Source organism: Oncorhynchus keta, chromosome 18 (genome assembly GCF_023373465.1).
Source record: "Oncorhynchus keta strain PuntledgeMale-10-30-2019 chromosome 18, Oket_V2, whole genome shotgun sequence".
Lineage (NCBI taxonomy): Eukaryota > Metazoa > Chordata > Actinopteri > Salmoniformes > Salmonidae > Oncorhynchus > Oncorhynchus keta.
In genome coordinates this window covers 57,999,942-58,016,975 of record NC_068438.1, presented here as the reverse complement: position 1 = coordinate 58,016,975, position 17,034 = coordinate 57,999,942, and the positions used below count along the sequence as shown (strand labels likewise).

Here is a 17,034-nt window from a genome sequence, read left to right as displayed (position 1 = left end):
ATCAATCAGATGTAGCCTGAACTGTACGATGTAGCAGGGAGTTGTAGTTTCCAACAGCCCAATATTCAGCATAGTTTAGCGCAGAAAATGTGGTAATTAACTACAATGACCATAATCCATTTTGCGCTCCGCTTAAACTTGTCCGGTCTGTATGAAGCAAACGTGCAGACTAAGAAGAGAATTGCAATACATGTCGTATCGGGCACCTAAAAATGATTCCATCGTATCGCCATGTCCCTGACATTTCCCAGCCCTAAATGTATGGTCGGAGTGACCACAAGACCAGAAACTCCCAGCCCTAAATGTATGGTCGGAGTGACCACAAGACCAGAAACTCCCAGCCCTAAATGTATGGTCGGAGTGACCACAAGACCAGAAACTCCCAGCCCTAAATGTATGGTCGGAGTGACCACAAGACCAGAAACTCCCAGCCCTAAATGTATGGTCGGAGTGACCACAAGACCAGAAACTCCCAGCCCTAAATGTATGGTCGGAGTGACCACAAGACCAGAAACTCCCAGCCCTAAATGTATGGTCGGAGTGACCACAAGACCAGAAACTCCCAGCCCTAAATGTATGGTCGGAGTGACCACAAGACCAGAAACTCCCAGCACTAATTATGTACCATTGGTTCCCACTGTCTCTTCTCCACCTCCCCTGTTCCATATTATCTCCCCTTCAGTGGATGATGAGTTTCAGAGGGTTTCCAGCCAGCTCCTGAAGAGAACGCAGGCTATGCTGGATAAATACAGACACCTCCTTTTTGAGGAATCAACGGTAAGATATTATATTACCTTGTTATTTAAGTTATCTGCCTCCTGCTACAGCCCTCCCTCACTAGTGTTCCTTCTCCAGGTGATTTACCTGTTCTGTCTCCTGCTATACAGCCCTCCCTCACTAGTGTTCCTTCTCCAGGTGATTTACCTGTTCTGTCTCCTGCTACAGCCCTCCCTCACTAGGGTTCCTTCTCCAGGTGATTTACCTGTTCTGTCTCCTGCTATACAGCCCTCCCTCACTAGTGTTCCTTCTCCAGGTGATTTACCTGTTCTGTCTCCTGCTATACAGCCCTCCCTCACTAGGGTTCCTTCTCCAGGTGATTTACCTGTTCTGTCTCCTGCTATACAGCCCTCCCTCACTAGTGTTCCTTCTCCAGGTGATTTACCTGTTCTGTCTCCTGCTATACAGCCCTCCTCACTAGTGTTCCTTCTCCAGGTGATTTACCTGTTCTGTCTCCTGCTATACAGCCCTCCCTCACTAGTGTTCCTTCTCCAGGTGATTTACCTGTTCTGTCTCCTGCTATACAGCCCTCCCTCACTAGGGTTCCTTCTCCAGGTGATTTACCTGTTCTGTCTCCTGCTATACAGCCCTCCCTCACTAGGGTTCCTTCTCCAGGTGATTTACCTGTTCTGTCTCCTGCTATACAGCCCTCCCTCACTAGGGTTCCTTCTCCAGGTGATTTACCTGTTCTGTCTCCTGCTATACAGCCCTCCCTCACTAGTGTTCCTTCTCCAGGTGATTTACCTGTTCTGTCTCCTGCTACAGCCCTCCCTCACTAGGGTTCCTTCTCCAGGTGATTTACCTGTTCTGTCTCCTGCTATACAGCCCTCCCTCACTAGTGTTCCTTCTCCAGGTGATTTACCTGTTCTGTCTCCTGCTACAGCCCTCCCTCACTAGGGTTCCTTCTCCAGGTGATTTACCTGTTCTGTCTCCTGCTACAGCCCTCCCTCACTAGTGTTCCTTCTCCAGGTGATTTACCTGTTCTGTCTCCTGCTATACAGCCCTCCCTCACTAGGGTTCCTTCTCCAGGTGATTTACCTGTTCTGTCTCCTGCTATACAGCCCTCCCTCACTAGGGTTCCTTCTCCAGGTGATTTACCTGTTCTGTCTCCTGCTATACAGCCCTCCCTCACTAGGGTTCCTTCTCCAGGTGATTTACCTGTTCTGTCTCCTGCTATACAGCCCTCCCTCACTAGTGTTCCTTCTCCAGGTGATTTACCTGTTCTGTCTCCTGCTATACAGCCCTCCCTCACTAGTGTTCCTTCTCCAGGTGATTTACCTGTTCTGTCTCCTGCTATACAGCCCTCCCTCACTAGGGTTCCTTCTCCAGGTGATTTACCTGTTCTGTCTCCTGCTATACAGCCCTCCCTCACTAGGGTTCCTTCTCCAGGTGATTTACCTGTTCTGTCTCCTGCTATACAGCCCTCCCTCACTAGTGTTCCTTCTCCAGGTGATTTACCTGTTCTGTCTCCTGCTACAGCCCTCCCTCACTAGGGTTCCTTCTCCAGGTGATTTACCTGTTCTGTCTCCTGCTATACAGCCCTCCCTCACTAGTGTTCCTTCTCCAGGTGATTTACCTGTTCTGTCTCCTGCTACAGCCCTCCCTCACTAGTGTTCCTTCTCCAGGTGATTTACCTGTTCTGTCTCCTGCTACAGCCCTCCCTCACTAGGGTTCCTTCTCCAGGTGATTTACCTGTTCTGTCTCCTGCTACAGCCCTCCCTCACTAGTGTTCCTTCTCCAGGTGATTTACCTGTTCTGTCTCCTGCTATACAGCCCTCCCTCACTAGTGTTCCTTCTCCAGGTGATTTACCTGTTCTGTCTCCTGCTATACAGCCCTCCCTCACTAGTGTTCCTTCTCCAGGTGATTTACCTGTTCTGTCTCCTGCTATACAGCCCTCCCTCACTAGTGTTCCTTCTCCAGGTGATTTACCTGTTCTGTCTCCTGCTATACAGCCCTCCCTCACTAGGGTTCCTTCTCCAGGTGATTTACCTGTTCTGTCTCCTGCTACAGCCCTCCCTCACTAGTGTTCCTTCTCCAGGTGATTTACCTGTTCTGTCTCCTGCTATACAGCCCTCCCTCACTAGGGTTCCTTCTCCAGGTGATTTACCTGTTCTGTCTCCTGCTATACAGCCCTCCCTCACTAGGGTTCCTTCTCCAGGTGATTTACCTGTTCTGTCTCCTGCTATACAGCCCTCCCTCACTAGGGTTCCTTCTCCAGGTGATTTACCTGTTCTGTCTCCTGCTATACAGCCCTCCCTCACTAGGGTTCCTTCTCCAGGTGATTTACCTGTTCTGTCTCCTGCTATACAGCCCTCCCTCACTAGTGTTCCTTCTCCAGGTGATTTACCTGTTCTGTCTCCTGCTACAGCCCTCCCTCACTAGGGTTCCTTCTCCAGGTGATTTACCTGTTCTGTCTCCTGCTATACAGCCCTCCCTCACTAGTGTTCCTTCTCCAGGTGATTTACCTGTTCTGTCTCCTGCTACAGCCCTCCCTCACTAGTGTTCCTTCTCCAGGTGATTTACCTGTTCTGTCTCCTGCTACAGCCCTCCCTCACTAGGGTTCCTTCTCCAGGTGATTTACCTGTTCTGTCTCCTGCTACAGCCCTCCCTCACTAGTGTTCCTTCTCCAGGTGATTTACCTGTTCTGTCTCCTGCTATACAGCCCTCCCTCACTAGTGTTCCTTCTCCAGGTGATTTACCTGTTCTGTCTCCTGCTATACAGCCCTCCCTCACTAGGGTTCCTTCTCCAGGTGATTTACCTGTTCTGTCTCCTGCTACAGCCCTCCCTCACTAGGGTTCCTTCTCCAGGTGATTTACCTGTTCCGTCTGTTCAGTGTCTACTCTTTCTCCCTCACTAGGGTTCCTTCTCCAGGTGATTTACCTGTTCTGTCTCCTGCTATACAGTTCCTTCTCCAGGTGATTTACCTCTTTCCTCCAGCCCTCACTAGGGTTCCTTCTCCAGGTGATTTACCTGTTCTGTCTGTTCAGTTCCTTCTCCAGGTGATTTACCTGTTCTGTCTCCTCCAGCCCTCCCTCACTAGGGTTCCTTCTCCAGGTGATTTACCTGTTCTGTCTCCTGCTATACAGCCCTCCCTCACTAGGGTTCCTTCTCCAGGTGATTTACCTGTTCTGTCTCCTGCTACAGCCCTCCCTCACTAGGGTTCCTTCTCCAGGTGATTTACCTGTTCTGTCTCCTGCTATACAGCCCTCCCTCACTAGTGTTCCTTCTCCAGGTGATTTACCTGTTCTGTCTCCTGCTATACAGCCCTCCCTCACTAGGGTTCCTTCTCCAGGTGATTTACCTGTTCTGTCTCCTGCTATACAGCCCTCCCTCACTAGGGTTCCTTCTCCAGGTGATTTACCTGTTCTGTCTGTTCAGTGTGTACTCTTTCTCCCTGTTATGGTTGATTGATTAGCTGTGTTGCTGTTTGGTTTCACAGCGCCTTGGCTCGTCAGCTGAGATGGTAATGATGGACAGGATGTTTATTCAGGAAGAGAAGATCTCTCTGGGACAGGACCGCATCCTCGCCAGAGACAGGCCTGGTAACAAATCTTTATCTAATATACATACAGGGCATTCGGGAAAGTTTTCAGACCCCTTGACGTGTTCCACATTTTGTTACGTTACAGCCTTATTCTAAAATGGAATAATACTTTTTTCCCTCACACTACACACTACCCCATAATGACAAAGCAAAAACAGTTTTTTCGACATTTTTTGCTAATGTAAATATCACCTTTACATAAGTATTCAAACCCTTTACCTCAGTACTTTGTTGAAGCACATCTGGCAGCGATTACAGCCTCAATTCTTCTTTAGTATGATCCTACAAGCTTGGCATTTGGGAGTTTGTCTCATTCTTCTCTGCAGATCCTGTCAAGCTCTGTCAGGTTAGACGTTGAGCGTCTCTGCACAGCTATGTTCAGGTGTCTCGAAAGATGTTAAATCGGGTTCTATGCCTATATCTAATACACAGGCCTCTATCTAATATACACACCTAATATCCATGCCTATATCTAACACACAGGCCTATATCTAATATGCAGGCCTATATCTAATGTGCAGGCCTAATATCCATGCCTATATCTAATATGCATGCCTATATCTAATATGCAGGCCTATATCTAATATACACGCCTAATATGCATGCCTATATCTAATATGCAGGCCTATATCTAATATACACGCCTAATATCCATGCCTATATCTAATATCCAGGCCTATATCTAATATCCATGCCTATATCTAATATCCACGCCTATATCTAATATACATGCCTATATCTAATATGCATGCCTATATCTAATACGCAGGCCTATATCTAATATCCACGCCTATATCTAATACGCAGGCCTATATCTAATGTGCAGGCCTATATCTAATACGCATGCCTATATCTAATGTGCAGGCCTATATCTAATACGCATGCCTATATCTAATGTGCAGGCCTATATCTAATACGCAGGCCTATATCTAATGTGCACGCCTATATCTAATACGCATGCCTATATCTAATATGCATGCCTATATCTAATACACAGGCCTATATCTAATATACAGGCCTATATCTAATACGCATGCCTATATCTAATATACATGCCTATATCTAATACACAGGCCTATATCTAATACACAGGCCTATATCTAATATACAGGCCTATATCTAATACGCAGGCCTATATCTAATACACAGGCCTATATCTAATATGCAGGCCTATATCTAATACGCAGGCCTATATCGAATACGCAGGCCTATATCTAATGTGCAGGCCTATATCTAATACGTTTACAGACAGATTATTTCACTTACAATTCCAGTGGGTCAGAAGTTTACATACACTAAGTTGACTCTGCTTTTAAACAGCTTTGAAAATTCCAGAAAATTATTTCATGGCTTTAGATGCTTCTGATGGGCTAATTGACATCATTTGAGTCGATTTTGAGGTGTACCTGTGGATGTATTTCAAGGCCTACCTTCCAACTCAGTGCCTCTTTGCTTGACATCATGGGAAAATCAAAAGGAATCTGCCAAGACCTCAAAAAAAAATTCTAGACCTCCACAAATCTGTTTCATCCATGGGAGCAATTTCCAAACGCCTGAAGGTACCACCTTCATCTCTACAAACAATAGTACGCAAGTATAAACACCATGGGACCACCTTCATCTGTACAAACAATAGTACGCAAGTATAAACACCATGGGACCACGCAGCCGTCATACCGCTCAGGAAGGAGACGCGTTCTGTCTCCTAGAGATGAACGTACTTTGGTGCGAAAAGTGCAAATCAATCCCAGAACAACAGCAAATGACCTTGTGAAGATGCTGGAGGAAACATGTACAAAAGTATCAATATCCACAGTTAAGCAAGTCCTATATCGACATAACCTGAAAGGCTGCTCAGCAAGGAAGAAGCCAATGGTCCATCTATATCTAATATGCATATCTATATCTAATATGCATACCTATATCTAATATGGCCCTCGCTACATATTCGTCGCCAGACCCACTGGCTCCAGGTCATCTACAAGTCCATGCTAGGTAAAGCTCCGCCTTATCTCAGTTCACTGGTCACGATGGCAACACCCATCCGTAGCACGCGCTCCAGCAGGTGTATCTCACTGATCATCCCTAAAGCCAACACCTCATTTGGCCGCCTTTCGTTCCAGTTCTCTGCTGCCTGTGACTGGAACGAATTGCAAAAATCGCTGAAGTTGGAGACTTTTATCTCCCTCACCAACTTCAAACATCTGCTATCTGAGCAGCTAACCGATCGCTGCAGCTGTACATAGTCTGTACATAGTCTATCGGTAAATAGCCCACCCATTTTTACCTACCTCATCCCCATACTGTTTTTATTTATTTACTTTTCTGCTCTTTTGCACACCAATATCTCTGCCTGTACATGACCATCTGATCATTTATCACTCCAGTGTTAATCTGCAAAATTGTAATTATTCGCCTACCTCATGCCTTTTGCACACAATGTATATAGACTGTTTTTTTTTCTACTGTGTTATTGACTTGTTAATTGTTTACTCCATGTGTAACTCTGTGTTGTCTGTTCACACTGCTATGCTTTATCTTGGCCAGGTCGCAGTTGCAAATGAGAAATTGTTCTCAACTAGCCTACCTGGTTAAATAAAGGTGAAATAAAAAAAAATAATAATATACATACCTATTTCTAATATACATAACTATATCTAATATACGTACCTATATCTAATATACATACCTATATCTAATATACATGCCTATATCTAATATACATGCCTATATCTAATGTACATACATACCTATATCTAATGTACATACCTATATCTAATATACATATGTATATCTAATAATATAATTTTTTTTTAACCTTTATTTAACTAGGCAAGTCAGTTAAAAACAAATTCTTATTTTCAATGACGGCCTAGGAACAGTGGGTTAACTGCCTGTTCAGGGGCAGAATGACAGATTTGTACCATGTCAGCTCGGGGATTTGAACTTGCAACCTTTCGGTTACTAGTCCAACGCTCTAACCACTAGGCTAGGCTACCCTGCCGCACTCAGCAAAAAAAAAAAACGTCCCTTTTCAGGACCCTGTCTATCAAAGATAATTCCTAAAAATATAAACTTCACAGATCTTCATTGTAAAAGGTTTAAACACTGTTTTCCATGCTTGTTCAATGAACCATAAACAATGAATGAGCATGCACCTGTGGAACGGTCGTTAAGACACTAACAGCTTACAGACGGTAGGCAATTAAGGTCACAGTTATGAAAACTTTGGACACTAAAGAGGCCTTTCTACTGACTGAAAAAAAAAAAGAAAGAAAGATGCACAATGTCCCTGCTCATCTGCGTGAATCTGCCTTTGGCATGTTGCAAGGAGGCATGAGGACTGCAGGGCAATAAATTGCAATGTCCGTACTGTGCGACACCTAAGACAGGGAGACAGGACGGACAGCTGATCGTCCTCGCAGTGGTAGACCACATGTAACAACACCTGCACAGGATCGATCCGAACATCACACCTGCGGGGCAGGTACAAGATGGCAACAACAACTGCTCGAGTTACACCAGGAACGCACGATCCCTCCATTAGTGCTCAGACTGTCCGCAATAGGCTGAGAGAGGATGGATTGAGGGCTTGTAGGCCTGTTGTAAAGGCAGGTCCTCACCAGACATCCCCGGCAACAACATTGTCTATGGGCACAAACCCATGTTCGCTGGTCTAGACAGGACTGGCAAAAAGTGCTCTTCACTGACGAGTCGCGGTTTTGTCTCAACAGGGGTGATTGTCGGATTTGCTTTTATTGTCAAAGGAATGAGCGTTACACCGAGGCCTGTACTCTGGCGGGATCGATTTGGAGGTGGAGGGTCTGTCATGGTCTGGAGCGGTGTGTCACAGCGTCATGGGACTGAGCTTGTTGTCAATGCAGGTAGTCTCATAGCTGTGCGTTACAGGGAAGACATCCTCCTCCCTCATGTGGTACCCTTCCTGCAGGCTCATCCTGACATGACCCTCCAGCATGACAATGCCATCAGCCATACTGCTCGTTCTGTGTGTGATTTCCTGCAAGACAGGAATGTCAGTGTTCTGCCATGGCCAGCGAAGAGCCCGGATCTCAAGGTGAGGGCTAGGGCCATTCCCTCCAGAAATGTCCGGGAACTTGCAGGTGCCTTGGTGGAAGAGTGGGGTAATATCTCACAGCAAGAACTGTCAAAGTCCATGAGGAGGAGATGCACTGCAGTATTAATGCAGCTGGTGGCCACACCAGATACTGACTGTTACTTTTGGTCCCCCCCTTCCCCCGTTGTTCAGGACACATTGTTCCATTTCTGTTAGTCACATGTCTGTGGAACTTGTTCATTTTTTGTCTGTTGTTGAATCTTGTGTTCATAGAAATATTTACACGTTAAGTTGCTGAAAATAACACAGTTGACAGCGATAGGACGTTTCCTTTTTTAGCGGAGTTTATATTAGATATAGGTATCTATATTAGATATATATTATGTCTGTGTATATATACATATAAAGTCGGAAGTTTACAGCTTAGCCAAATAACTTTAAACTCCGTTTTTCACCATTTCTGATATTTAATCCTAGTAAAAATTCCCTGCCTTAGGTCAGTTAGGATCACCACTTTATTTGAACAATGTGTAATGTCAGAATAATAGTAGAGTGATTTATTTCAGCTTTTATTTCTTTCATCACATTCCCAGCGGTTCTGAAGTTTAGATACCTATACCCATACAAGAGTGTGCCAAGCTGTCATCAAGGCAAAGGGTGGCTGTTGACGAATCTACAATATAACATTTATTTACACTTTTCTTAACACTTTGGTTACTACATGATTCCATATGTGTTATTTCATAGTTTTGATATCTTCATTTTTATTCTACAATGTAGAAAATAGTACAAACTTTTGAATTATCAAACTGGCCTGTCTACTGCTGAGAAGCACATAGCCAGAATAGTTTTGACAGAACTGTCGTATGTGTAATAGCTTTACCTTTGGTCTGGTCTGTCATCTCTGATTCATCTGAAAACTTCCATCTCTCTCTCTCTCTCTCCAGAGGAGTATGTAGCCAACTCAAGGATGATGGAGATTGAGAGTGGAGCTGCCAACATGGCCCAGTCCAAGCCTCAGCTACAGTCCCAGCTCAAACATAAGCCTCAGCCCCATCCTGACCCTCAGCCCCTGTCCCATCCTCATCCCCAGCCCCTGTCCCATCCTCAGCCCCTGTCCCATCCTCAGCCCCATCCTCGGCTCCATTCCGAGCCCCAGCTCCAGTCCGAGCCTCATCCTCAGCCTCTGTCCCAGCTCCAGTCCGAGCCTCATCCTCAGCCTCTGTCCCAGCTCCAGTCCGAGCCTCATCCTCAGCCCCTGTCCCAGCCCCATCCTGAACCCCAGCCTCATCCTCAGCCCCTGTCCCAGCCCCATCCTGAACCCCAGCCTCATCCTCAGCCCCTGTCCCAGCCCCATCCTGAACCCCAGCCTCATCCTCAGCCCCTGTCCCAGCCCCATCCTGAACCCCAGCCCCATCCTGAACCCCAGCCCCATCCTCAGCCCCGGTCCCAGCCTCAGCCCCAGTGGTTTGAGCCCAGCCCCGTAAGGAGTGGTGTTGCCCCTGCTCCAGCCCCACCACCGATCCCGGACCACTTCCCCTCCACCAAGCTGGTGATAAAGCAGGGAGGAGCGGGGGCGTCTGTCTCCTGGTCCAGCTCCCCAGCTCCTGTGGCCAGGCCGGGGTCAGGGGTTAGACAGACAGCCGACACCCAGAGTCACAGCTCCTCCTTCAGCCGCGCTCCTCCACCTCCCTCCCGTCACTCACTCCACCACCCTTTCTCCTCCTCTCGTCCAGCTGAGGATGATGATACTCTCCCCCGGAGGACCAGTAAACCCCCCATGAAGACGTACGCCGCCCGCCCACGCATCGGCTTGAAGCTCAAGATCAAGCAGGAGGCGGGGTTTAGTAAGGTGGTGCATAACACCGCCCTCGACCCGGTCCACACACCATCCACACCCAACCCTAAGCCACAGCCACTCCATACCACCCTGCCCCAACCGGCACCGGCACTCCCTACCACCCTGCCCCACCCGGCGCCGCCACTCCCTACCACCCTGCCCCACCCGGCGCCGGCACTCCCTACCACACGACCCCAACTGACGCCAGCACTCCCTACCACCCTGCCCCAACCGACGCCGGCACTCCCTACCACCCTGCCCCAACCGACGCCGGCACTCTCTACCACACGACCCCAACCGACGCCGGCACTCTCTACCACACGACCCCAACCGACGCCGGCACTCTCTACCACACGACCCCAACCGACGCCGGCACTCCCTAAAGCCCAAACAGCAGCACTAGCCACGCCGCCTTCTATAACTGTCATTAGGACTCCTCCCCCTAGCTGTAACACAGCCTCCTCAGCAATGGTCTCCATAGCAACCACACAGGCGACCCCCAGCCCACAGAGAGTCACAGCGCCCGCATCTTCCTCCACGGCTCAGATGAACGGAGCGTTAGAACATCACAATGTGGGTGGAGTCAAGCGTAACCCCGCCTCCACTTCCCCTCAGACCACCTGCCGCCTGCCTCTACGGAAGACTTATCGGGAGAACATCAGCCCCCGTGTCCGACCGGGCGTACCGGGAGGAGGAGGAGACAGTGTCCCGTACCCCCGTCCCTCCCCCTCGCCCCCCAATTCTCCTCCCCCACCCTCCTCACCCTCTCCCTCCTCAGAGGGGACAGTGATCACCAGCATGAAGCTGGAGAAGAGAGGAGGAAGCCCAAGGGAGGGGACCTCTCACACAGAGCTCAGCCGGGAGGCCCTGAGGCTGGGGAACTCCTCCCCCTCCTCTCCTGGCCTAGTGCAGGGCATCACAAACACCCAGCAGCATCTCTCAGACAGAGAGGAGGAGAGGGGGAGAGAAGGGGATCATTGGGACAGAGGGGCGGACATGGGGAGGTATAAGAGGGTGAGCAGTAAAAACCACCAGAGGTCAGGTGGGGGTGATACGTTCAGAATGGACCAGCATGCCCCTGGGCCCCCTTCCTCGCCGCCAGACACTTCTTGTTACAGAGACTCATCACTTCCTGCTAAGCGCTGTAAGTCAGACTCTCCTGTCATGGACAACGCCTCCTTCTCCTCCGGCTCCCCGCCACACGATGAGTCTCTTAACGAGCACCTGCAGTGTGCCATCGACACCATCCTCAACTTGCAGGGCCAGGCTCAGAGGCCCACACCACGCAGAGCCAAAGGGGCCTCCGTCAGGCCACATCACCACCACAGCCAGCGACCCACGACCCCTCAGCCCTCCTCACACACATACAGACCCTCAGTCTCCTCTTCATCCTCTCTGGCCCATCACTCTCAGGTTGGAGGCAGAGGACTGGTGCCACAGACTCACAGCAGATAACACACACAACAGTTGGGACTGAAGAGAGGAATAACTCTCACTGCTCTGACAAGCTCAGTTGACCTTGTTTGTCCATCTGAATGTTGTTTCCTTTACAACATGACCCAATGCTCACAGTCACTGGATGGATGGATGGATGGATGGTGATGACTTTCTCTGTAAAAAGTTATGCTTTACTCTGTGGCAGTACCCTCTGCTCTCCCAACTCATGCTTTACTCTGTGGCAGTACCCTCTGCTCTCCCAACTTATGCTTTACTCTGTGGCAGTACCCTCTGCTCTCCCAACTTATGCTTTACTCTGTGGCAGTACCCTCTGCTCTCCCAACTCATGCTTTACTCTGTGGCAGTACCCTCTGCTCTCCCAACTCATGCTTTACTCTGTGGCAGTACCCTCTGCTCTCCCAACTCATGCTTTACTCTGTGGCAGTACCCTCTGCTCTCCCAACTTATGCTTTACTCTGTGGCAGTACCCTCTGCTCTCCCAACTCATGCTTTACTCTGTGGCAGTACCCTCTGCTCTCCCAACTTATGCTTTACTCTGTGGCAGTACCCTCTGCTCTCCCAACTCATGCTTTCTCCCACTCTGTGGCAGTACCCTCTGCTCTCCCAACTCATGCTTTACTCTGTGGCAGTACCCTCTGCTCTCCCAACTCATGCTTTACTCTGTGGCAGTACCCTCTGCTCTCCCAACTCATGCTTTACTCTGTGGCAGTACCCTCTGCTCTCCCAACTCATGCTTTACTCTGTGGCAGTACCTGTGGCAGTACCCTCTGCTCTCCCAACTCATGCTTTACTCTGTGGCAGTACCCTCTGCTCTCCCAACTCATGCTTTACTCTGTGGCAGTACCCTCTGCTCTCCCAACTCATGCTTTACTCTGTGGCAGTACCCTCTGCTCTCCCATGCTTTACTCATGCTCTCCCAACTATGCTTTACTCTGTGGCAGTACCCTCTGCTCTCCCAACTCATGCTTTACTCTGTGGCAGTACCCTCTGCTCTCCCAACCCTCTGCTCTCCCATGCTTTACTCTGTGGCAGTACCCTCTGCTCTCCCAACTCATGCTTTACTCTGTGGCAGTACCCTCTGCTCTCCCAACTCATGCTTTACTCTGTGGCAGTACCCTCTGCTCTCCCAACTCATGCTTTACTCTGTGGCAGTACCCTCTGCTCTCCCAACTCATGCTTTACTCTGTGGCAGTACCCTCTGCTCTCCCAACTCATGCTTTACTCTGTGGCAGTACCCTCTGCTCTCCCAACTCATGCTTTACTCTGTGGCAGTACCCTCTGCTCTCCCAACTTATGCTTTACTCTGTGGCAGTACCCTCTGCTCTCCCAACTCATGCTTTACTCTGTGGCAGTACCCTCTGCTCTCCCAACTCATGCTTTACTCTGTGGCAGTACCCTCTGCTCTCCCAACTTATGCTTTACTCTGTGGCAGTACCCTCTGCTCTCCCAACTCATGCTTTACTCTGTGGCAGTACCCTCTGCTCTCCCAACTCATGCTTTACTCTGTGGCAGTACCCTCTGCTCTCCCAACTTATGCTTTACTCTGTGGCAGTACCCTCTGCTCTCCCAACTCATGCTTTACTCTGTGGCAGTACCCTCTGCTCTCCCAACTCATGCTTTACTCTGTGGCAGTACCCTCTGCTCTCCCAACTTATGCTTTACTCTGTGGCAGTACCCTCTGCTCTCCCAACTCATGCTTTACTCTGTGGCAGTACCCTCTGCTCTCCCAACTTATGCTTTACTCTGTGGCAGTACCCTCTGCTCTCCCAACTTATGCTTTACTCTGTGGCAGTACCCTCTGCTCTCCCAACTTATGCTTTACTCTGTGGCAGTACCCTCTGCTCTCCCAACTCATGCTTTACTCTGTGGCAGTACCCTCTGCTCTCCCAACTCATGCTTTACTCTGTGGCAGTACCCTCTGCTCTCCCAACTCATGCTTTACTCTGTGGCAGTACCCTCTGCTCTCCCAACTCATGCTTTACTCTGTGGCAGTACCCTCTGCTCTCCCAACTCATGCTTTACTCTGTGGCAGTACCCTCTGCTCTCCCAACTCATGCTTTACTCTGTGGCTCTCCCCCAACTCATGCTTTACTCTGTGGCAGTACCCTCTGCTCTCCCAACTCATGCTTTACTCTGTGGCAGTACCCTCTGCTCTCCCAACTCATGCTTTACTCTGTGGCAGTACCCTCTGCTTTACTCCCAACCCATGCTTTACTCTGTGGCAGTACCCTCTGCTCTCCCAACTCATGCTTTACTCTGTGGCAGTACCCTCTGCTCTCCCAACTCATGCTTTACTCTGTGGCAGTACCCTCTGCTCTCCCAACTCATGCTTTACTCTGTGGCAGTACCCTCTGCTCTCCCAACTCATGCTTTACTCTGTGGCAGTACCCTCTGCTCTCCCAACTCAATCATCAGGTTGATTAATTTGTCTCCATTTTGGTTGTATTATTGAAGGTTTTCTTTTTTCATTGCTATTTGTATTCCATTCCTTAGTCATCATGTTATAGCTGCTGCCTGCCTGCCTGCCTGTCTGTCTGCCTGCCTGCCTGCCTGCCTGTCTGCCTGCCTGTCTGTATAACAAAGACCTGGGTCATGTTCAGTAGGTATAAAACAGGAGAAAACTACAGGAACTTGTCCAATAATAAGAGATTTGTTTTTCTGTGACTAAATGTTTGCTCTACTGAATATAATCAAGGCAAGACTGCATAAAACTCCCTAAAGGTTTGTTTTAGCGATCTCTTCATCACTACAGATCCACATCTCTTTTTCCATATTCTGACTTCTATCATCACCACAAATACACTCTCTGGTTCCAGCTGTTCAATTCTTCTTAGCTAGATGGTTAGGTTGTGTTTCTTTCAAATACATGTTGTAGTATGGTTAAATGTTGAGGTGGTTGGCTAACTTTCTGGTTGACTGTTGAGGCTGAGGTTCTCTTTAGGAACCCTATTACTGTAATGACAATGAAACATGTAATTATGAAATCACCTTTACATCAGGTTGTCCTGACCATGGCTGATGTTCAGTAGGCTAGGATGCATTTCAGTTAACATGGCCACATTTATCAAATCTCTTATTCTCTCCTTCGCCCCTCTGTCACTGTCCCCCCAATCCCTATCTTCAAAGCCTGTTGGACAATTCAAATGCAGAAACATGGACAAACAAACAATAATGTACAAAAGAAGAGAATTTGAAGTATAGTATTAGATTAATTTTGTATTGTATTTATTGTGTATAATGACACTTTTAAAAAAATAAATAGAACTGTAAATGAAATATTTTATGAAAGTTGGTGCTTATAATCAATCCTTTTAGGTGGGTCTAATCCTGGCTGCTGATTGGATCAAACCGTGTTTCAGCCGGTATCTATATGGCTATGCTATTGAAATGTCTGTGTACTGTTCCATCTCCCTGCACATCGTGTGCAGTCTATGGCATCATTTCCTCACAATTTGAAGGCCAAAGGGGTGCATAACAATCTCAACAGCACAGAGGATCATGTTGAGGAGATGACTGAGCTCAGAGAGAGATGTGTGCCCAGAAAGTGGAATTGAGAGCAAGAAATGAAGTGTGGAACCTGCATCTCTCTGCTCATGGTGCACTTGATGTATGATCTCTGTCTGCTCACAAATCTACAATGACATTAAAGAAGGTACAGTATTTAGAAACTCTGACATTGGCAGCCTTATTGACCAATCATAGCGCTGCTTTTTATTACAATGCCATTGATTTGCTAGCTAAATGGAAGGTGGGACTCGTACATCATGATGTTTACGTCCCCAGGTAGCTAACCAGAAGAAGTCGTGAATTTTGTTTTTGGGGGATAATTTACTTCTCCATACAGTAGGTGACGGCAGTAACCACCTTATGGGTGTAGTCTGCCAATAAACCTTAAAGAAGGTAGCTAACCAACAGATGGAACAGTGAGACATATTTCATTGGATGTACCGTATAAATGTGAAGCATCGGGTTGGAGTTTCCACTCACGTGAGAGGAAGCCCAGTGGCTGACAGTGGGTTGGAGTTTCCACTCATGTGAGAGGAAGCCCAGTGGCTGACAGTGGGTTGGAGTTTCCACTCACGTGAGAGGAAGCCCAGTGGCTGACAGTGGGTTGGAGTTTCCACTCATGTGAGAGGAAGCCCAGTGGCTGACAGTGGGTTGGAGTTTCCACTCATGTGAGAGGAAGCCCAGTGGCTGACAGTGGGTTGGAGTTTCCACTCATGTGAGAGGAAGCCCAGTGGCTGACAGTGGGTTGGAGTTTCCACTCATGTGAGAGGAAGCACAGTGGCTGACAGTGGGTTGGAGTTTCCACTCATGTGAGAGGAAGCCCAGTGGCTGACAGTGGGTTGGAGTTTCCACTCACGTGAGAGGAAGCCCAGTGCCCAAATATGACAGACCAGCTAGATCTACTGTCTATATTATATTATGAAAGACCAGCTAGATCTACTGTCTATATTATATTATGAAAGACCAGCTAGATCTACTGTATCTATGATATTATGACTGACCAGCTAGATCTACTGTCTCTATTATATTATGAAAGACCAGCTAGATCTACTGTATCTATGATATTATGACTGACCAGCTAGATCTACTGTCTCTATTATATTATGACAGACCAGCTAGATCAACTGTCTCTATTATATTATGACAGACCAGCTAAATCTACTGTCTATTATATTATGACAGACCAGCTAAATCTACTGTCCCTATTAAAACATGACAGACCAGCTAGATCTACTGACTCTATTATATTATGACAGACCAGCTAGATCTACTGTCTCTATTATATTATGACAGAGCAGCTAGATCTACTGTCTCTATTATACTATGACAGACCAGCTCGATCTACTGTCTCTATTATATTATGACAGACCAGCTAGATCTACTGTCTCTATTATACTATGACAGACCAGCTCGATCTACTGCCTCTATGTCTCTATTATATTATGACAGACCAGCAAGATCTACTGTCTCTATTATAACATGCAGACCAGCTAGATCTACTGTCTCTATTATATTATGACAGACCAGCTAGATCTACTGTCTCTATTATACTATGACAGACCAGCTCGATCTACTGCCTCTATGTCTCTATTATATTATGACAGACCAGCTAGATCTACTGTCTCTATTATATTATGACAGACCAGCTAGATCTACTGTCTCTATTATATTATGACAGGCCAGCCAGATCTACTGTCTCTATTATACTATGACAGACCAGCTCGATCTACTGCCTCTATGTCTCTATTATATTATGACAAACCAGCTCGATCTACTGTCTCTATTATATTATGACAGACCAGCCAGATCTACTGTCTCTATTATACTATGT

At 47.7% G+C, this 17,034-nt stretch overlaps 1 protein-coding gene across 1 annotated transcript in view; it reads left to right on the top strand.

The window, feature by feature from the left end:
• LOC118397002 (BRD4-interacting chromatin-remodeling complex-associated protein-like) overlaps positions 1 to 12,251 on the top strand; it is a 70,311-nt gene extending 58,060 nt beyond the window's left edge. The window contains exons 16-18 of the mRNA XM_052468923.1: positions 683 to 777; positions 4,219 to 4,321; positions 9,346 to 12,251. Coding sequence (XP_052324883.1) covers positions 683 to 777; positions 4,219 to 4,321; positions 9,346 to 11,693 — 2,546 coding nt within the window. The 3' untranslated portion in view covers positions 11,694 to 12,251. The remainder of the gene's footprint in view (positions 1 to 682; positions 778 to 4,218; positions 4,322 to 9,345) is intronic.
• The last annotated feature ends 4,783 nt before the right edge of the window (positions 12,252 to 17,034 follow it).